Source organism: Eutrema salsugineum, unplaced genomic scaffold (genome assembly GCF_000478725.1).
Source record: "Eutrema salsugineum unplaced genomic scaffold, Eutsalg1_0 scaffold_1, whole genome shotgun sequence".
Taxonomy (NCBI): domain Eukaryota; kingdom Viridiplantae; phylum Streptophyta; class Magnoliopsida; order Brassicales; family Brassicaceae; genus Eutrema; species Eutrema salsugineum.
In genome coordinates, this window is record NW_006256909.1 from 4,300,440 (window position 1) to 4,316,903 (window position 16,464).

Genomic DNA, 16,464 nt, shown 5'->3' on the forward strand with positions numbered 1-16,464 from the left:
CAATAATTTATATCATTGCATTATTATAGTTACAATAATAAAAGCAGACCATTTGGTTTACAATTTCATCAGCCGACTCTAGCAAGTGTACTCGCATTGGCACACATTAAAATCACCAAGCAGGAGACAAGATCCACGTCCAGCATAATACTTTTTTGAGCAATTCCAATTACAACATTTACTAGAACAAGTATCAGTGCACAGACCCATCGCACCAGGGCACACCTTGAGCGGTATAGATGGTCTACAATGGAAGACGCACGTGCATAATCCACCACCAGGACCGATACAATGGGTTTGGACCGATGGCCCGTATTTGGCCAGGCATTTCTGGTCACAGTTTTCACAGGGACCTAGAGTCTCGCTGCATGTATCTGTTCTACTCTGATTCACAACTGCAGCATTATATCCATCATTCATTTTTTTAACATTAAAATATTATCCTAGTTTTATTTGTTAGATTTGTACATTTGTTAATGATTTAGACATGTTAAGTCTTTGTGTCCTCATTGTAAAAAAATAATCATTTAAAAAAAAAATCATATTACTGTCCTACCAAATTCTTGTATTTTGGAGAAGTGACTCTCTCGGCATTAGCAAAACTTTTTTTATCGTCATCACAGAATTATAAGTTTAGAACATTGTAATTTTAAGTTTAATTTATCGAGTGATTAAAAGAAACATAATAATTGAGATATAATACCTGAGGTAAACATGATAAATAAGCTAACAAGGAATAAGAGTGAAGTTATCCTCTGCATTTTTTCACGTTTTCACGTTTTCTTCTAAATTCCTTTCTATAAGATAAATTGCTTATATGTTATTGGGACATTTAGTTCATCTATTTAATAGCAAACTCAAGAGCTCCAAATTAAAAGATTGTATATGGGAGATTTGCTTTTCACTTTTAAAAATGAGATGTCAAAAAAAAAAACTAAAAATGAGGGCATTAATTTCCCGTACATAAATATGTTACTATTCTTTTTCAAATGTAATTAAAGATTTATTGACAAAAGGTATGTACAAAATCTATGGTCTTTAAAAAAAGAAAATCTATGATCTTTCTAACTTTTCTTAGCCTCAGAGATAGTCCAAGATTACCAAAAGAATAGCTCTCTGTTTGGGAGAAAAAACATACATAAATGGTTGAAGAACAGACGATACAGTTAACGTCGTCAGATCATTTCTACGGCCTCTATAGGGAATAATATATAGATTTACGTGTTAGTTTATTTCTAAAACAAATATGAAATACACGACAAACCACAAGATTACGTTCCATACTTCCATAAAAGAAGAATGAGAATAGTGGTTCCATTCTGTATACTTATATGAATCACAACTTCCCTCTCTTCCTTGGGTGAAAATTCCTGTCGAACAAAGGCAAAGAGGTGACATCTGCCACTGTTGTAAAGTTCTGAGAATGAAACAATGGCGTAAGAGGATTTGCTTCAGATTGATGGGAAATTCCGAATCACCCTAACAATTGGCTGTTAGAGTAAGAGAGCTACTTAGACCATTAATGCCATAGTGTTTAGCCCGTTTTTCTAGAATTAATTTCGTTGGTGTTAACTTTTTAAACTCCTTACCTTCAGTATGAATACCTAATCGTGTGATGTTTGTTATATTGAAGTGTTTGATTGACAAACAAAAAAAAAAATATCTCACAAAATTATAAAATTAAACATGTTTAATTTATAAACACTTATGATTTATGACTAAAGGGTGGTTTCACACTGTTGGAAATAAGCGAAGTTCCATCTTGTGAAACGTAACTCTAAAGATACTTCAGTTCTAGAATTTAGTTGATTTGGTCTCATTTCGTGAGACAAAATTCGGATTGATACGAAGAAAACTATTTTAGTTGTGTAACCTTTACGGCCAACATCAAACTATAACTAACGCTGTGTTCTACAAATTAAATTGAAATCAAAGGTTCGATCGAAATATCTCTTTAAAATATTATGAAAGACTGTAGAACCTATGATTTTTGACATTCAAATTAGGTTTTTTGCTTATACATTTTGAAGAATTTGAGATTTCAAAGTACATGCCAAAATCACATATGAGTCTTATCACCCGGACAAGGATAGGTGCAAATACATCTTCCAGCTGCATAGTCGCGGTCACAGAAAGCCCTTGCAATTGGTCCATGTTTAGATTTGCACGCTTTTGTGCAATCAAAATCACCACACGAGCCAAGAACATCCATACATCCCGCTCCCATATTTTGCTCAACTATATATCAAACAAAACATAAAAAAAATTATTAGTACTAAAGAGATATCAATACACTGCAAATGAATTAGCCAAAAACTAATAATTACAATAGATTTATGTGAAGATTGTATATTATTGCTATGCGTATACCACAAACGTAAAATGTATACCTAAGACAAACATCACAATGAATTACAAGCCTACAACATTTTTGACATATGTCAACGAGTTGAGCTGTAACTAAAGTAAATATTCAAAAAGTTGAATATATTTTATCAATCTTACGATTAATGAATACCTAGAGCAAACAACACGAGGAAGATAATGGGGAGAACAAGTAAAGAAGTTGCCTTAGCCATATTTGTTTTTACTCTTTTTTTTTTCTTTCTCTTTAAATTAGTTACTAATATACTGAATATTGATAGACCTACAAAACTGGGAGACACTGAGAAAATATTTATAGTACAATGAGGTAACCAAGAATTACAATTACTTACCATTATATGCTTGATAAACAAATTGTATATTTGACTGTAATTACAAATTTTACGATGACGAAATCATATAAATATGGAAGTTCAATTATGTCACGTTGAATACAATGGTTTTGATACTTTATTTAAATATATGATAAGCTTTTATTTTTACTATCCAATATATTGGACTCTTTTTTTTCAAAATCCTTCACCAATATAAAAAAGTATAATAAATACACATAAAGAAAAATATGTTGACTGTTGACTAGAAAATATGCCGGGTACTATTATGGAAATATCTTATTTTCTTCTTTATTTGGATATATGTTTCTCACTCAGATTGCAAACTAGGATAGTACTAAGTATGTCCTCAAAATGCGAGTAACTTCTGTAGTTCTGTGGGGAATCCTTCAATGTAATTAGTACAGAGGTTTCGAAGTTTTAGTTTTAATCATTGATTGGTAGTTAATCGCTCATATGAGCCGGAAAAAAACAAAAATTGCTCATATGTTCTCCGGCCAAATTCTATGTTGATGTTAGAGTGAGTGTAGAGTATTATTCATTACTTCACAAGATTTAAATTTTAGAGGAAACTTCAAATGTGTACTTACCGAAAAACTTGGCACTTGTTTTTTTTTGTACGTTGTTTTTGTTTTCTAAATAAAATATGTTTTTGACGTAATAAAAAATTATGTTTTTGTTTATTTTTTTATTTGGCAATATCTCGAAACATTTTGTAACAAGTTTGGGTGATTTTTTTTTTTTGAAACGTATAGTAAACTATATGTAATAGTAAATTTAGCTAAGATATTCAATTTAGTTCATAGAAACTACGTCATCTACAAACCAAGAATAAGAGTATAATTGATAATATTTTATCAACGTACGCTTTATTGAAGTTAATCATTATTAAACCAAAAAAATTGCCCGTTTACAAATTTATCAACCAGCTTTAGCAAGGGTACGTGCATTGGCACAAACGATAATTACCGATGGAGCTACAAAATCCACGTCCACCCTTATACTTTTGTGCACAGTTTGTATCACAACATTTATCAGGACAGCTTTGACTACATATACCAGCGCCACCATCGCAAATCTTAGGTGGAGTCGGGCTGGGTGGTCCACATTGGTAGTAACACGTGCACAGAGGCACCCCAACAGAGCGATCACAGGAGCTTTGGCTCGATGGCCCGTGTTTGGCCTTGCATCTCTGGTCGCAGTTTTCGCATGTGCCTAGACCTTCGCTGCATGTGTTTGCTCTGGTCTGATTCACAACTGTAACATAATATACATCATTAAACTCAACATCAAATAAATGTAAGAAAAATTTATCTAATAGATAAAAATAAACGTTGACAAAAAAAACAATAACAATTGAAAGATATAATAATACCAGAGGCAAACACGATCAGTAAGCTAACAAGGAATGCAAGTGAAGTTATCCTCTCCATATTTTCACGTGTTCTAGTTTTCTTCAAAACTTATATTTTCTCTGAGGTTTTTTTGCTTCTATTGTACGGGGGCATTTGTTCATCTATTTAAAGATGAGGACTCCAATTCAAAGAGTATAATTTTTTCCAAAATTTTAGATATCGGTCAAAAGAGATTTGATTATTGCCTTTAAATTCTATTTGAAAATCATCATTATTGCTACTTTATATTTTATTCTAAAAATAGAGTTTTTTTTTTTTGTTTTTGGGTCAATGGAGTAGTCGCAAATGAAAAATTAGAGAAAGACCAGACGGAGCACCTTGCGATACGTTTATCCTCTCTCTTTTTTTTTTTGGTCAATGCAAATTAGGTCTGGGCAAAAAACCCGGATCCGAATATCCAAACCGGAACCGAACCGAAATGAAGGTACCGAATCCGAACCGAAATTTTTAAAAATATCCGATAGATCTTAAACTCTTATACCCGAAGAACCAGAACCGAACTAGTACCGAACCGAGAACCGATTGGGTACCCGAATTATCCAAAGTATAATTATATATCCTTCTAAATATTTTTTTTTTTGATATTTTTGATATTTGATATATATTTCTGGCTTTACAGATATATTTTCTTTATTTTTGGGACTTTTGGGTATATTTTTAAGTTTTGATATATATATATTTTTGAATTTTTGTTATTAAAAAAGTGTGAGTCGAATTAAAAATTTGAGGTAAAAGATTCGGATCCGATTATCCGAACCGGAACCGAACCGAAATAAAGATACCGAACCCGAACCGAAATTTATAAAAATATCCGATGGATCCTAACTTCCTCTACCCGAAATATCCAGAACCGATTGGTTCCGAACCGAAACCGAACCGAATATCCGAATGCCCAGACCTAATGCAAATCATTTATTCATCAATAAATTTTCGTTTTTTTCCCCTTGCTAGAGTCTGCAGAAAGATAGTCATCGCTAAACCAATTTTAAGTCAATTATAATGTTTTATCTTCAGTTATAAACTTATACGCATCAATTCTGAATGAAAAACCCAAAAACCAATCCGGTTTATAAATCCAAGATAATAACCGGCTCTAGCAACAAGGGACAATTTTAAACACTGACAGAGACGAATGGTACCAACGGATTATAAATACCCAGCGGTGCCTATCTTTATAGGGAAAAAAATAGCATTTTCCTTAGGCCACAATAGATATAGGAGTTTCATAAGCCCCATTTAAAAAAATATTTCTAGTTCAATTGGTCAGCCATTATTCAAGGCTCGGAAACTAGGGCAGTAAGTCTAATTTCGCCGGTGCCAGTATTATAGTTGGATTGTTGGAACTTGTAACCATAAGGAAAAGAGAAAAAAAATCCGATGATATTATCACCAGAACTTAACGAATACTGAAAATTAACACTAGGATTCTGCTCTTTACTTTTATTCATATCAAAGGCTCGGTCGGAAATGTTTAAAAATATTACGGAATATTGTAACATCTACGGTTTTGACATTATTTCGAATTTTTGTTTCTTGTACATATATATAGACGACCATATATATATATATATATATGAGATTTTAAAGTAGTGCAAAATCACATATGAGTTTCATTGGTTGGACAAATGTAAACGCAAAGACATGTTCCAGCACCTCCGGAACGGTCACAGTAACCACGTGTATTTGGTCCAAATTGAACCTTGCATGACCCACTGCAATCTGTAAAGATAGCGCACGAGCCAAGAATTGCCATGCAGCCCATATTCTGCTCAGCTATATCAAAGAAAACCTTTTTTGTTAGATTTAGAAAACAAAAACTTATTAGTACTTGCGAGATATCAATATTTATGAGACATATATACCCATGAATAAAAGCGAAATGAAAGTAAGTAATCTATAAAACTTTTGAAAACTGCTATAAGTAACCGTTAATGTAAATGTATATCTGACGACAAAAAAAAAACATATGTAAATGTGTACCTAAGGCTAATATCACAAGAAAGATGATGGGGAGAACAAGTGAAGAAGTTATCTTGGCCATGATGTTTTTTCTTTGCTCTCTTAAAATTATATACTATTCCCTCCGGATTTATTTAGTTGTCGTTTTAAGGTTATACACACAAATTAAAAAAATATTAATTGTATTAGCTTTTCAATATAAAAACATCATTAATTATCTATTTAAATACAATTCAACCAATAATAAAACAAATTGCATAATAAAAATAATTATAAAAAATAAAAAACTAATAAATGTTGCATTGAAAACTGAAAATGACAACTAATTTAAAACAAACAAAATTCTCTAAAACGACAACTAATAAAAAACGGAGGGAGTATGATTTTAGTTGATAGATCTGAAGATTGAGAGACAACTAAAAGGAGATTTATATAATTACGGAGTGACTAATTATCGGAAATACATTAATTTACCATTACAAAAAAAAATTATTTGACTGCAAATTTATGAGTCAGACTTATAAGTTATAAATATGTAAATTCACTTATGTGATGTTCAATCCAATAGTAGCTTTGGTATGTTTTTAACTTTGTCAACTAGTTTTGGTGTATTCTAAGAGTTGAATAAATAAATTTCGGTGTTGGACTTATTATTTTGTCAACTATCTTATTATTTGATTTCATTGTAAAATTATTTAATGGGGCTAAATTAAGGTTTTTTAGGGCTTTAATTCGATTCTGAACTATATTAATGGGGCTAAAATGCTATGGACGATTAATATTTAATTCTAAATTGCTAGATTAGGCAATATACAAGTGAGAGAGAAAATTTTAGAAAAATATAAGAGAATCAATTTCGTTTTAAAATATATTTTTAAACAAAAATTTGCAGTATTAAATATTTTGCAACAAAATGGACAGTTTGACGTTGTCTTTGGAATCAGGTTCGAACCCTATGATCCTAAATTTTGTTATCAAAGCCTGACCATACTCGATGGTTCTCAAATCATGATATGGGACCATGGATCATCAAACTTGTATCATGTGAACATGGACTTTACTTATCCGATCCTAATCACTAATTCATAAATCATAAATTTTTATTTTTGAACCAATCATGTTCTATAATAACGCCCGATCAACAACAACTCAATATTTAGAGCCATTAGTGGCCCATTACTCAAGGATCCAGTTATGCCCATGGATCAAAGCCGGTCAACAATGACTTTGTCATATATAATTGGAACAATCACTCAAGGATCCGATCAGTTAAAAAAATTTCCCAAATCCTAACCGAGTTTTTGGAACATGGTGTCAGATTTTTGAGTTTAACTCAGGAAGACCATATTAAGGACCAACAGACTGATCCCCAAAAGGAAATTTAAAACTATATTTTTTTGAAATTAAAACTATATATTGATCATTTGAAAAAGATTTATATGGATAATCTTAAGATAGAATGCATACCTAAGGCTAACATCACAAAGATGATGATGATGGGGAAAATAAGTGAAGAAGCTGCCTTGGCCATAGTTTTGTTTTTCTTTGTCCTCTTAGAATTAACACTATTTTTGTTGGTAAATCTGAAAAAGGGAAGACTACTAAAAGGGATTTATAGAGTAAAGGTGACCAAATTTCGAGATGACAACTATTTACCCTACTGTTTTATATTATACTCCTATCAGACTTTCCAACGTAACGCATCATAAAATGTTTACTAGACTAATTATAGTTCATTAGACTACAACACGTGTTAATACATCTTGAAAAATGTAGATCCTGTTATTAATAAAAATTAACTATTTTGAACAACAGTTATTTTATTTTGATATGGCTTTACAAATAAAAATGGAGTATTAGTTTGGTATTATAGGACAATTAGGATTCCAAAATTTTCGATGAACTTTTCGTTTTATTAGAAACACTTTTATTATTCAATAAATTTTCATATAACTACAACTTTAAAATTATTTCGAAATTTGATAACAACTTATACAATTGAAGACTTTGAGATTTAAAACAGTGCAGAAATCATATATGAGTTTTATCATTCGGACAAGGGTAAACACAAACACATCGTCTAATACCACCGTCGGGCAGACATAAGGAATTTGTAGTTGGTCCAAATCTAGACTTGCATGTGGCACCGCAGTTAATGAGATCACAATCGTCAAGAATTGCTAGACATCCCATATTCTCTTCAACTATATTTAACAAAAATGTTTTTAATGATTAAATAACACAGAAATTACTAGTACGCTATATATGAATACAGTCGAAACTAAGTAATTTGTTATTAAAATAACAATCTGGATATATCTATGATCAAAATATGATAAGTATATACCTAAGGAAAACATCATAAGGAAGATGATGGAGAGAACAAGCGAAGAAGTTGTCTTGGCCATATTTCTGTGTTTTCTCTCTTAAAACAGAGTGAATTTAGTTGATAAATTTGAAAATCTGGGTACCAGTGAAAAGGGATTTATACCATTACGAAGTTACTAAGTTTTAGAAGTACAGTTATTTACCATTATATCGTTGACCAAAATATTATTGAACCGTAATTTTTATGTTAATGACATACAAGTTCACTCATATCATGTTAAATATAATATTTTTGGCAAGATACTAAAAAAAAATACAACACATCTTTGTTTAAAGAATAGGAAACTAGAGTATAAAATTATTAATTTTTATCCTTTAAATATTAATTGAATAATAGACTACATAAATTTATAACTTTTACAAATCCTGAGTTCCAAAAGTTTATAAAAAATTAATAACATTTCACAAACAATGAAATTTCAGAAGTTGTTACATATATAATTGAAAATATTCTTAATTAATTGACTTTTTGATAATATATTTTCTATCAAGAAGTTTGTGGTCTTTGCTTCGTAATTTCTCTGGACCAGAGAGTAGAGCATGTTAATTTAAATTTATTCCCCATCTCTATACAGTTCTAACTCTAATGATCCAAAAACAAAGGAACACATGATCTTATCCATGAAAATGCAGGGATATATGTGTATAATACGGTTTACTTAGGATATTTAAGTTGAATTTTCTCATTAAAAAAGTTAACCAGTTTTATTTCGAAAACATCAAATAGTTTTAGCAAGGATATTGACATTTGCAAAGAAAAATAGCGCCAATGCTGTCACAAAATCCAGCTCCATGCAAATACATGCTTGCACAAATTTGGTTGCAACATTGGTTTGAACATTTTTGGCTGCACCGGCCAGCTCCGCCATAACAAACTTTGGGCGGCGGCGGTCCACACTCGTAGTAGCACATGCACTCTTTATTAGAAGTGCCTTCACAAGTACCTTTGCCCGTTGGTCCGTGCTTAGTCTTGCATCTCTCATCACACTTTTCACAATCACCCATAAGGTCGTTGCAAGGTTTTGCCACCACCTTATCCGTAACTATAAAACGTGTATGCATAATTATAATTTCAAAGAAGAAAAATTATATAATCGTAGTAGATGTATTTTAGAAAAAAAAAAGAAAAATAAAGGACTGTCAAATTGTTTTATTATGATAGTTATGTCGAGATTAATATTTTAATTTTTCGCAAATAATAATAAATAAATAATGAGTCTGTTAACAGAGATCATTTCATAGTAATTGCATTCAGTGTCGCCAAATTAATTAAACGTCTCAACGGTGGCCAATTTTTTTTTTGGTGACTGTTTATAAACTTTTGACACAAATGGTAACTATATTGTCAGGCGAACACCCCAAAAGGTCCAAACATTCAAAACCTAATTAATCTATAGATTTTAGAGGTCATACCGGAAGAAAGCATGATGAAGAAGATGAATAAAACTACAAGTGAAGATTCTTTCTCCATATTTTTTTCTTTCTTTCACAAGTTGTTTTGTTTGAGATAAAGATCAGTGTCGACATTTAGTGTCTATATATAATTTCATGACTCAATTTTAACTTTGATAATCTATTGACACAGGTATGTATTAAGTTAAACGGAATCTTTCATTGTTTCAAAAAATGTTAATGGTTACGTTTTCCTTGTAGATCTCAAGTTGAACTACTCATAGCTATTTTTCACCATATTTAGTTTTTTGTTTTGCTCTTTTTAAAATAGTTTATTAATTACGACTATTAATGACTATCAATACTTGAATAGGTATTTTTATTAAAATGTTGTTTCTTTTTCATTTTTAATTATATATCATACATGTTGTCAATATTTTGTCCTATTTAAAGTGAAATCTCAAACAACTTTTACTGAACTAATCTAAATTGTAGATATTTAATAATGATATTTAAAAATATACTCAATTTTTAAATAATCATTATTAAATATCTACAATTTAGAGTATTTTCTTTTTATTATTTCATCAACCTTATTATTTTTGGGTCTTGTCTTTTAATTTTTTATCCATTAGTTTGATACGGCTTGATTTCATGATTTGTTTGTATTATAGAATCCCACATAAGAAAGAGAATAAAAAATCTTAAATAATAACATAATAGGATGAACTAATCGACTAATAAGTATGAGTTCAAAACATATATTTTTTTAATATAGTTTTAGGGTCCCATCAAACTGCCCACCCGATCTTGATCTAACGCAGCCGACCCGAACGGCTAAATACGTTCAAACATACCAAAATATATGATTAAAAAAAGTCACCATCATAAAACTTATCGAAAATGTGAGAAGTATTAGCTCAAAAAAAAGAAATTGTAAGAAGTGAAAAAATATCAAAAAATAGTATATAAGAAACATGGTAAATCTATTCATTACCAATTGATTTTAAATTAAAATATATTATAAATCTATTTATTACCAATTGATTTTAAATTAAAATATCTTATAAACTTTAACAATAAGTCCATGTGAAAAAGTCTATCTTTTTCTTTCTTTTCCAATTCAATCTTTTTTAGTTAGATTAGATATTAAAGTTTTAAAATAAAATAGAAAATAAATGTAAGTGATATATATCTCAACTAGGGGTGGGTTAAATGAAGTCTATCTAGCGATGGAATATTTAACTATTAGCAAAAAGTACTCTATATATATATATATATCAATTAAGGGTGGATTAAAGGAAGTGAGGGCATGCAATGCATGGCCTCAGGCAATATTGATCATTTGTTTGACCAATATAGAATAATAATGTGGACATCGTGCATGGCTGGCTAAGATCACATGAAAATTTATGTCAAGATGCTCAATTTTCATTCATTTTTCATATAAAGAAAAGATGTAACTGGAGTTTACACTTGAATCGGTCTGGCAAAGAAGGTTCCTCCAAATTCATGAACTTTAAAATAACAAAAAATAATGATCCAAGTGGATGAATTATGCTGCCTACCAATTGTATATATATATATATATTAGAGTAGCCAATTGGCTCTCATATGCAAAGTCAGAACTAATTTTCAAACCAAAGTCTTATCTGAATTTTAACCCAAAAGAAAAAGTCTTATATGATAATTTGAAATGTTCATATATTAGTACTAATTTGCTAGATCCTTAATGACTTTGATCCATCGCTAGGACTGAACACAACACTCCTACGCGCCTTCTTGGATGGGTACCAAATTGGCTAACGACTTAATGACTTGCTATAAGTTTGAGCTAATATTTAATAGAGTAACAAAGGCTAAGAAAAAAAAATTGTTACACAAAAAAAAACAAAAGCTAAAATCGACCTTTTGAGTCTCAGATTCAACGGATCCTATATATTTATATCCAAATCCAACCAAATAAATCCAAAAATCCAATGTATGCCCATGACATTGCATGGGATGCGAAAGTGATAAACGTGCGAGTGGTAGATCCGTAGATGCAGACTTTTAATATACTTTTTCTCAACAAAATAAGTTTATAGCAAATTACTAATACATTTCTTATAGAATGAAACATATTAAAATTCATATCATTATTACATTATTACTCAAATTTATGATAGTACATTATCTTTTGGTAACAGACAAAATAGTAACTGTTATTTCAAAAAGCCCTTGTTAAATTAATTACTAAACTTTTGATTACCAAATTAGTGAGCTACAGAGACGTCAAAAAAAAAAAAAAAATTAGTCAGCCACCGGCCCACAGTCGTCCAAAAATCATGGAAAAGACAAGCAGTACTCTCATCTGACCATTAAAAATTTTACACGTCATATGGTTAATTATAATGCTATTAGTTTCAATGTTAATTTTTTTCCGCCAATGCATTTCCTTTGATGTAATTAATCTAAAAGCATAGTCTTAAATATTAATCTCTGCCTCAAAATTTGCTTCCTCTGTTTTGAACCCAATTGCCTTCTTCTTCTTCATCATCATCATCATCATTTTCTCTGTAGCTCTTTCACAGGCATTGCTTCATTTCATAGCGAAAGAGAGAGAGAGAGTGTGTGTGTGTGAAGGAGAGAAAACGAAACGAATCCGTGAGAGGAAAACAACAGAAGGAAACTTTGAAACTGCCAAGGGAGGTTTGTTTACATGCGTGCATAAACATACGATCAAGGCGATATACAAAGATACGTTTCATTTGCGTACCTTAGCTCTCGAGAGTTTGAATTTTCTCGGATTTTCCCGAGATCGGGAAACGGACAAGATATAGAAATCTAGCACATCAAGACGGCGATACGGAGACTCTTGAGTCTGTGACTGGATCTGGTTACCGTTTGAAAATCTCAGGTTCGATTCTTCACATTGTTTCTCGTTTGATGCGTGAATGCGTTGGGTGTTATGGTGTTTGATTTCAATTTTGAATTAGATTATTATGTTTGGGCGATGCGATTAGCTAGGAAGGGATCGGAATGTGCTTCCGATGTGTGTAAATTGTAATTGAAATTGAACGGAAGTGGAGGTCTTGATTTCATCTGATCTCGTTCTGCTCAGATGTTTTTCCGGGAAAATCGGATAATTTTCCGAGAAAATATGTTCGTAAGTTCCTGAAAAGCATTTATCTCGTGACGCATTCGTGGAAACCGTTGAATGGAGTAATTTACACATCTCTGTCGTTTGAATTGGCTTTAGGAACTGTAAGGCTGGTTTGACTTTCCTTGGTTTCGTGGATAGCTAGAACAACTTAGTTGTTGGACTAATCTTATAAGAAATGAATTGAAATTGAAAACTTCTTTCTTGTGTTTCTTTTGGATTGTATATTCATTATTGTTTCTATTTCTATAACTGTACAGGTTTGACTAATCCTAATTGACCAGAGGAATCATATTATCAGAAGTTGGCTTTGTTCATCTAGATTAGGCATTGAGTGAAGAAATTTTCTTGTGGCTCTGAAAACAAAGGTTTGATGAGATGAAGGGAGCTAAAAGGTGGAGTCTAGGCAACCTAAGGGATATGGCGTCTTTGCCTGGAGCTCGCCACCGTGCTCTTACAAGAAGACGAGTATGGATCATTATGGTGCTTTCACTGATCAGCATGTTCGCTATTGTCGCTTACATGTACCCTCATCACAGTAAACGTGCGTGTTATATGATCTCATCAAGAGGATGCAAGGCTTTGGCTGATTGGCTTCCACCTTCTCTGAGGGAATATTCAGATGATGAGATTGCAGCTCGCGTAGTGATTAGAGAAATATTGAGTTACCCTCCTGTCATAAGAAAGAACTCCAAAGTTGCATTCATGTTCTTGACTCCCGGTACACTGCCTTTCGAGAGGCTGTGGAACAGATTTTTTCAGGTATAAACTTTTGTTCTTACTTAATGAAAAATGGCAAGTAACAGGTATTGGCTTGAATAGGCCTTAAAGAACCTGCAATTTTTCAGGATCTAGTATGCAGATAGTTTGTTTTTGAACTAAATTCCTTGGCTGATGGTTTTAGAGATTTGTCCTTTCTTACAGGGCCATGAAGGGAAATTCTCTGTTTATATACATGCATCAAAGGAAAGGCCAGTTCACTACAGTCGTTACTTTGTCAACCGTGAAATTCGCAGTGATGAGGTTAGTCTCTTTTTTTATCCTTGTCTGATGCCTCCTATCATTGTAGACTTTATATTCTTTTACTACAACATGTAAATGAATGTGTACTTTTATCTGCAGGTAGTGTGGGGAAGAATATCAATGGTCGACGCAGAGAGACGGTTGCTATCTAATGCTCTTAGAGACCCTGCAAACCAGCAGTTTGTTTTACTCTCTGATAGGTGATTTTTTGATTTCCTGCAACCCTTTCTCATTGAACACTCTGTCTCTGAGGTTTCCTAACACTTTTGAGTGTTTCTGATTTTGCAGTTGTGTACCACTTCGGAGTTTTGAATACATTTACAATTACCTAATGTACAGTAATATCAGCTATGTTGACTGGTAAGAAGTCATGTTCCATCAGCTTGGCAAATATCACCTTTCACTCTTCTTCACAACTTCTTCATCCTTATGTGTAAATGATTCCCTTCTGTTTGTCAGCTTTGACGATCCAGGCCAACATGGATCAGGCAGGCATATGAATCACATGTTGCCAGAAATTCCAAAGAAGGATTTTCGAAAGGGTGCACAGGTAAAACAATGTTGTCATTGATTCAGTAATTATGCTCACCTGCATTATATAACAAACACTAAGGAATACAAGGAACTTGTTCTGTTTCAATGTTCCCAAATCTACATTCGTACCCGTAATTCTTCCTTTTTAGTGATGAATTATTGCTACCGTGCAGTGGTTCACCATGAAGAGACAACACGCTGTGGCAACTATGGCAGACAGTCTTTACTACTCTAAATTCCGGGATTACTGTGGGGTAAGTATCAGGCTAAAGTCCCCCAAAATACATGTTTCTTCTACCTTCCGTTCACTTTTTTACAAAGTCATAACATATTTGTAAATGACCACTCATTAATAAGAAAAGCTTGCATTTTGTTTTCTTCAGCCAGGTATAGAGAACAACAAGAATTGCATAGCTGATGAACATTATCTGCCAACATTCTTTCATGTAAGAACTCGTTTCAACTCAAAAAAGAAAAGAATAATCTCCTATATCTTCTTCATCTCTTATACGTTTTGGTTGCAGATGCTCGATCCCGGTGGCATCTCTAACTGGACTGTAACAAAAGTTGATTGGTCCGAGAGAAAGTGGCATCCCAAAACATATATGCCTGAGGATATCACACACGAGTTACTAAACAACCTCACGGTAAATAATTTATATAACCAAACACTATCATCTCCGCAATCAGTATCCTCCATTGCTTCAATTAATGAAATCAAACTTTGAAACTTTTGATTCATCCATCTGCAGTCTACAGACACAGTCGTACATGTCACAAGTGTTGGAATGGTACGCGCTTTCGAAACCAGTTGTTTCCACTGTATTTTTAGCTCTGATAATAATATTCAGGATTTATAATACTTTCTTTTGGTTAATAACAGGGTGAAGAAATATGGATGCCTTGTATGTGGAACGGAATCAAAAGACCTTGCTACTTGTTTGGAAGGAAATTTCACCCGGATACGCTCGACAAACTGTTGGATCTATTCTCAAATTACACAAGATCGGTCTCTTGGAATTTGTGATTACAAAGGGTATTTCTTCTATACACTCAGATTCTTTGACCAACGTTTGATTTCCCACCCACATGAATCAAAATCACCTTTGAAGAGTATTCTCAGAAAGATCCATAGAAGCTGTAACACTAGAAGTCTAGAAGCTTAGGGAGGTTTTGAGAACTTTTTTCAACTTTGATGCTTCAATTGGTTGGAGGGAGACGTTGGTTTTATTTTTTCTCTACTCTGTTCTTTCGTTACATGACATCTCATATTGTTACTTCAACTATTGTGAAAAATAGAATTTTCGACTGTTTTTCTTTTTTGATAGATTTTTGTTTTTGTTCAGAATGATGAAGAAACAAACTTTTTACAGGTTTAAAGAGTTTCTTTCCACGTCTATATGTTCTTTGGTTTAGAGGCTTGACCTGAAACACGGTTATAAAATATTCAGAGAGACTAACATTGTGTTTATAACTAAAAAAAGACTAACCAGTTCCAAGACTTGGTCATATGGACTGGGCAAGCGATCTTCTATTGCCACATGATGGTCGCTGGAACCTGTTACTCATAGTCATATTAGTCAATGAAGATGGATTAATGTTGAAAGTTGTTATCTTGTTTAATCAATTTTTTTTTTATTTTTTTTCAGCGCAAGACCCGTTATAATCTTTACATGTAATCAAATTTAAGATTAGTAAAAGAAAAGAGTTAGAAGCACATTTTTACGACAAACAAGAAAGATTGGTAGTTAAGGCTTAAGGGAATAACAAAGCTAAAACAGAGGATTTTTTACGTTCCTTTCTTTCAACAACAACAGAACAATGTGGTACTTATTTATACACACTTTTTTGATTGGTCAATAACATGGTACTAATATCCGTGATCAAACGACTA

General features: G+C 32.3%; 5 protein-coding genes across 6 annotated transcripts; 1 reads left to right on the top strand and 4 right to left on the bottom strand.

The window, feature by feature from the left end:
• Nucleotides 1-23: 23 nt before the first annotated feature.
• LOC112082377 (putative defensin-like protein 180) lies at nucleotides 24-834 on the bottom strand. Its single transcript, XM_024150049.1, has 2 exons — nucleotides 704-834; nucleotides 24-395 (listed from the first exon to the last, which is right to left on the bottom strand). Exons 1-2 carry the CDS (start codon nucleotides 759-761, stop codon nucleotides 79-81), a joined length of 375 nt encoding a protein of 124 aa, XP_024005817.1. The 5' UTR covers nucleotides 762-834; the 3' UTR covers nucleotides 24-78.
• Nucleotides 835-1,975: 1,141 nt separating this feature from the next.
• On the bottom strand, nucleotides 1,976-2,643 carry LOC18030911 (defensin-like protein 171). The gene is made up of 2 exons (XM_006412703.2): nucleotides 2,519-2,643; nucleotides 1,976-2,238 (listed from the first exon to the last, which is right to left on the bottom strand). Exons 1-2 carry the CDS (start codon nucleotides 2,577-2,579, stop codon nucleotides 2,060-2,062), a joined length of 240 nt encoding a protein of 79 aa, XP_006412766.1. The 5' UTR covers nucleotides 2,580-2,643; the 3' UTR covers nucleotides 1,976-2,059.
• Nucleotides 2,644-3,648: 1,005 nt separating this feature from the next.
• LOC18030912 (defensin-like protein 182) lies at nucleotides 3,649-4,209 on the bottom strand. Its single transcript, XM_006412704.2, has 2 exons — nucleotides 4,093-4,209; nucleotides 3,649-3,974 (listed from the first exon to the last, which is right to left on the bottom strand). The coding sequence occupies exons 1-2, from the start codon at nucleotides 4,148-4,150 to the stop codon at nucleotides 3,649-3,651; spliced, it is 384 nt and encodes a 127-aa protein (XP_006412767.1). The 5' UTR covers nucleotides 4,151-4,209.
• A 1,385-nt stretch (nucleotides 4,210-5,594) lies between these two features.
• Nucleotides 5,595-7,708, bottom strand: LOC18030913 (defensin-like protein 171). Of its 2 annotated transcripts, none has more exons than XM_006412705.2 (2): nucleotides 6,113-6,173; nucleotides 5,595-5,905 (listed from the first exon to the last, which is right to left on the bottom strand). In XM_006412705.2, the coding sequence occupies exons 1-2, from the start codon at nucleotides 6,171-6,173 to the stop codon at nucleotides 5,730-5,732; spliced, it is 237 nt and encodes a 78-aa protein (XP_006412768.1). In that variant the 3' UTR covers nucleotides 5,595-5,729. The 2 variants fall into 2 exon arrangements, 1 of the variants encoding a protein (XP_006412768.1); XR_002896921.1 differs by lacking the exon at nucleotides 6,113-6,173 and adding an exon at nucleotides 7,559-7,708 and having other exon boundaries at nucleotides 5,780-5,905.
• A 4,710-nt stretch (nucleotides 7,709-12,418) lies between these two features.
• On the top strand, nucleotides 12,419-15,879 carry LOC18030916. The gene is made up of 11 exons (XM_006412708.2): nucleotides 12,419-12,770; nucleotides 13,274-13,775; nucleotides 13,938-14,036; nucleotides 14,136-14,236; nucleotides 14,325-14,396; nucleotides 14,496-14,586; nucleotides 14,744-14,824; nucleotides 14,954-15,016; nucleotides 15,095-15,217; nucleotides 15,323-15,361; nucleotides 15,454-15,879. The coding sequence occupies exons 2-11, from the start codon at nucleotides 13,392-13,394 to the stop codon at nucleotides 15,595-15,597; spliced, it is 1,197 nt and encodes a 398-aa protein (XP_006412771.1). The 5' UTR covers nucleotides 12,419-12,770; nucleotides 13,274-13,391; the 3' UTR covers nucleotides 15,598-15,879.
• Nucleotides 15,880-16,464: the final 585 nt, after the last annotated feature.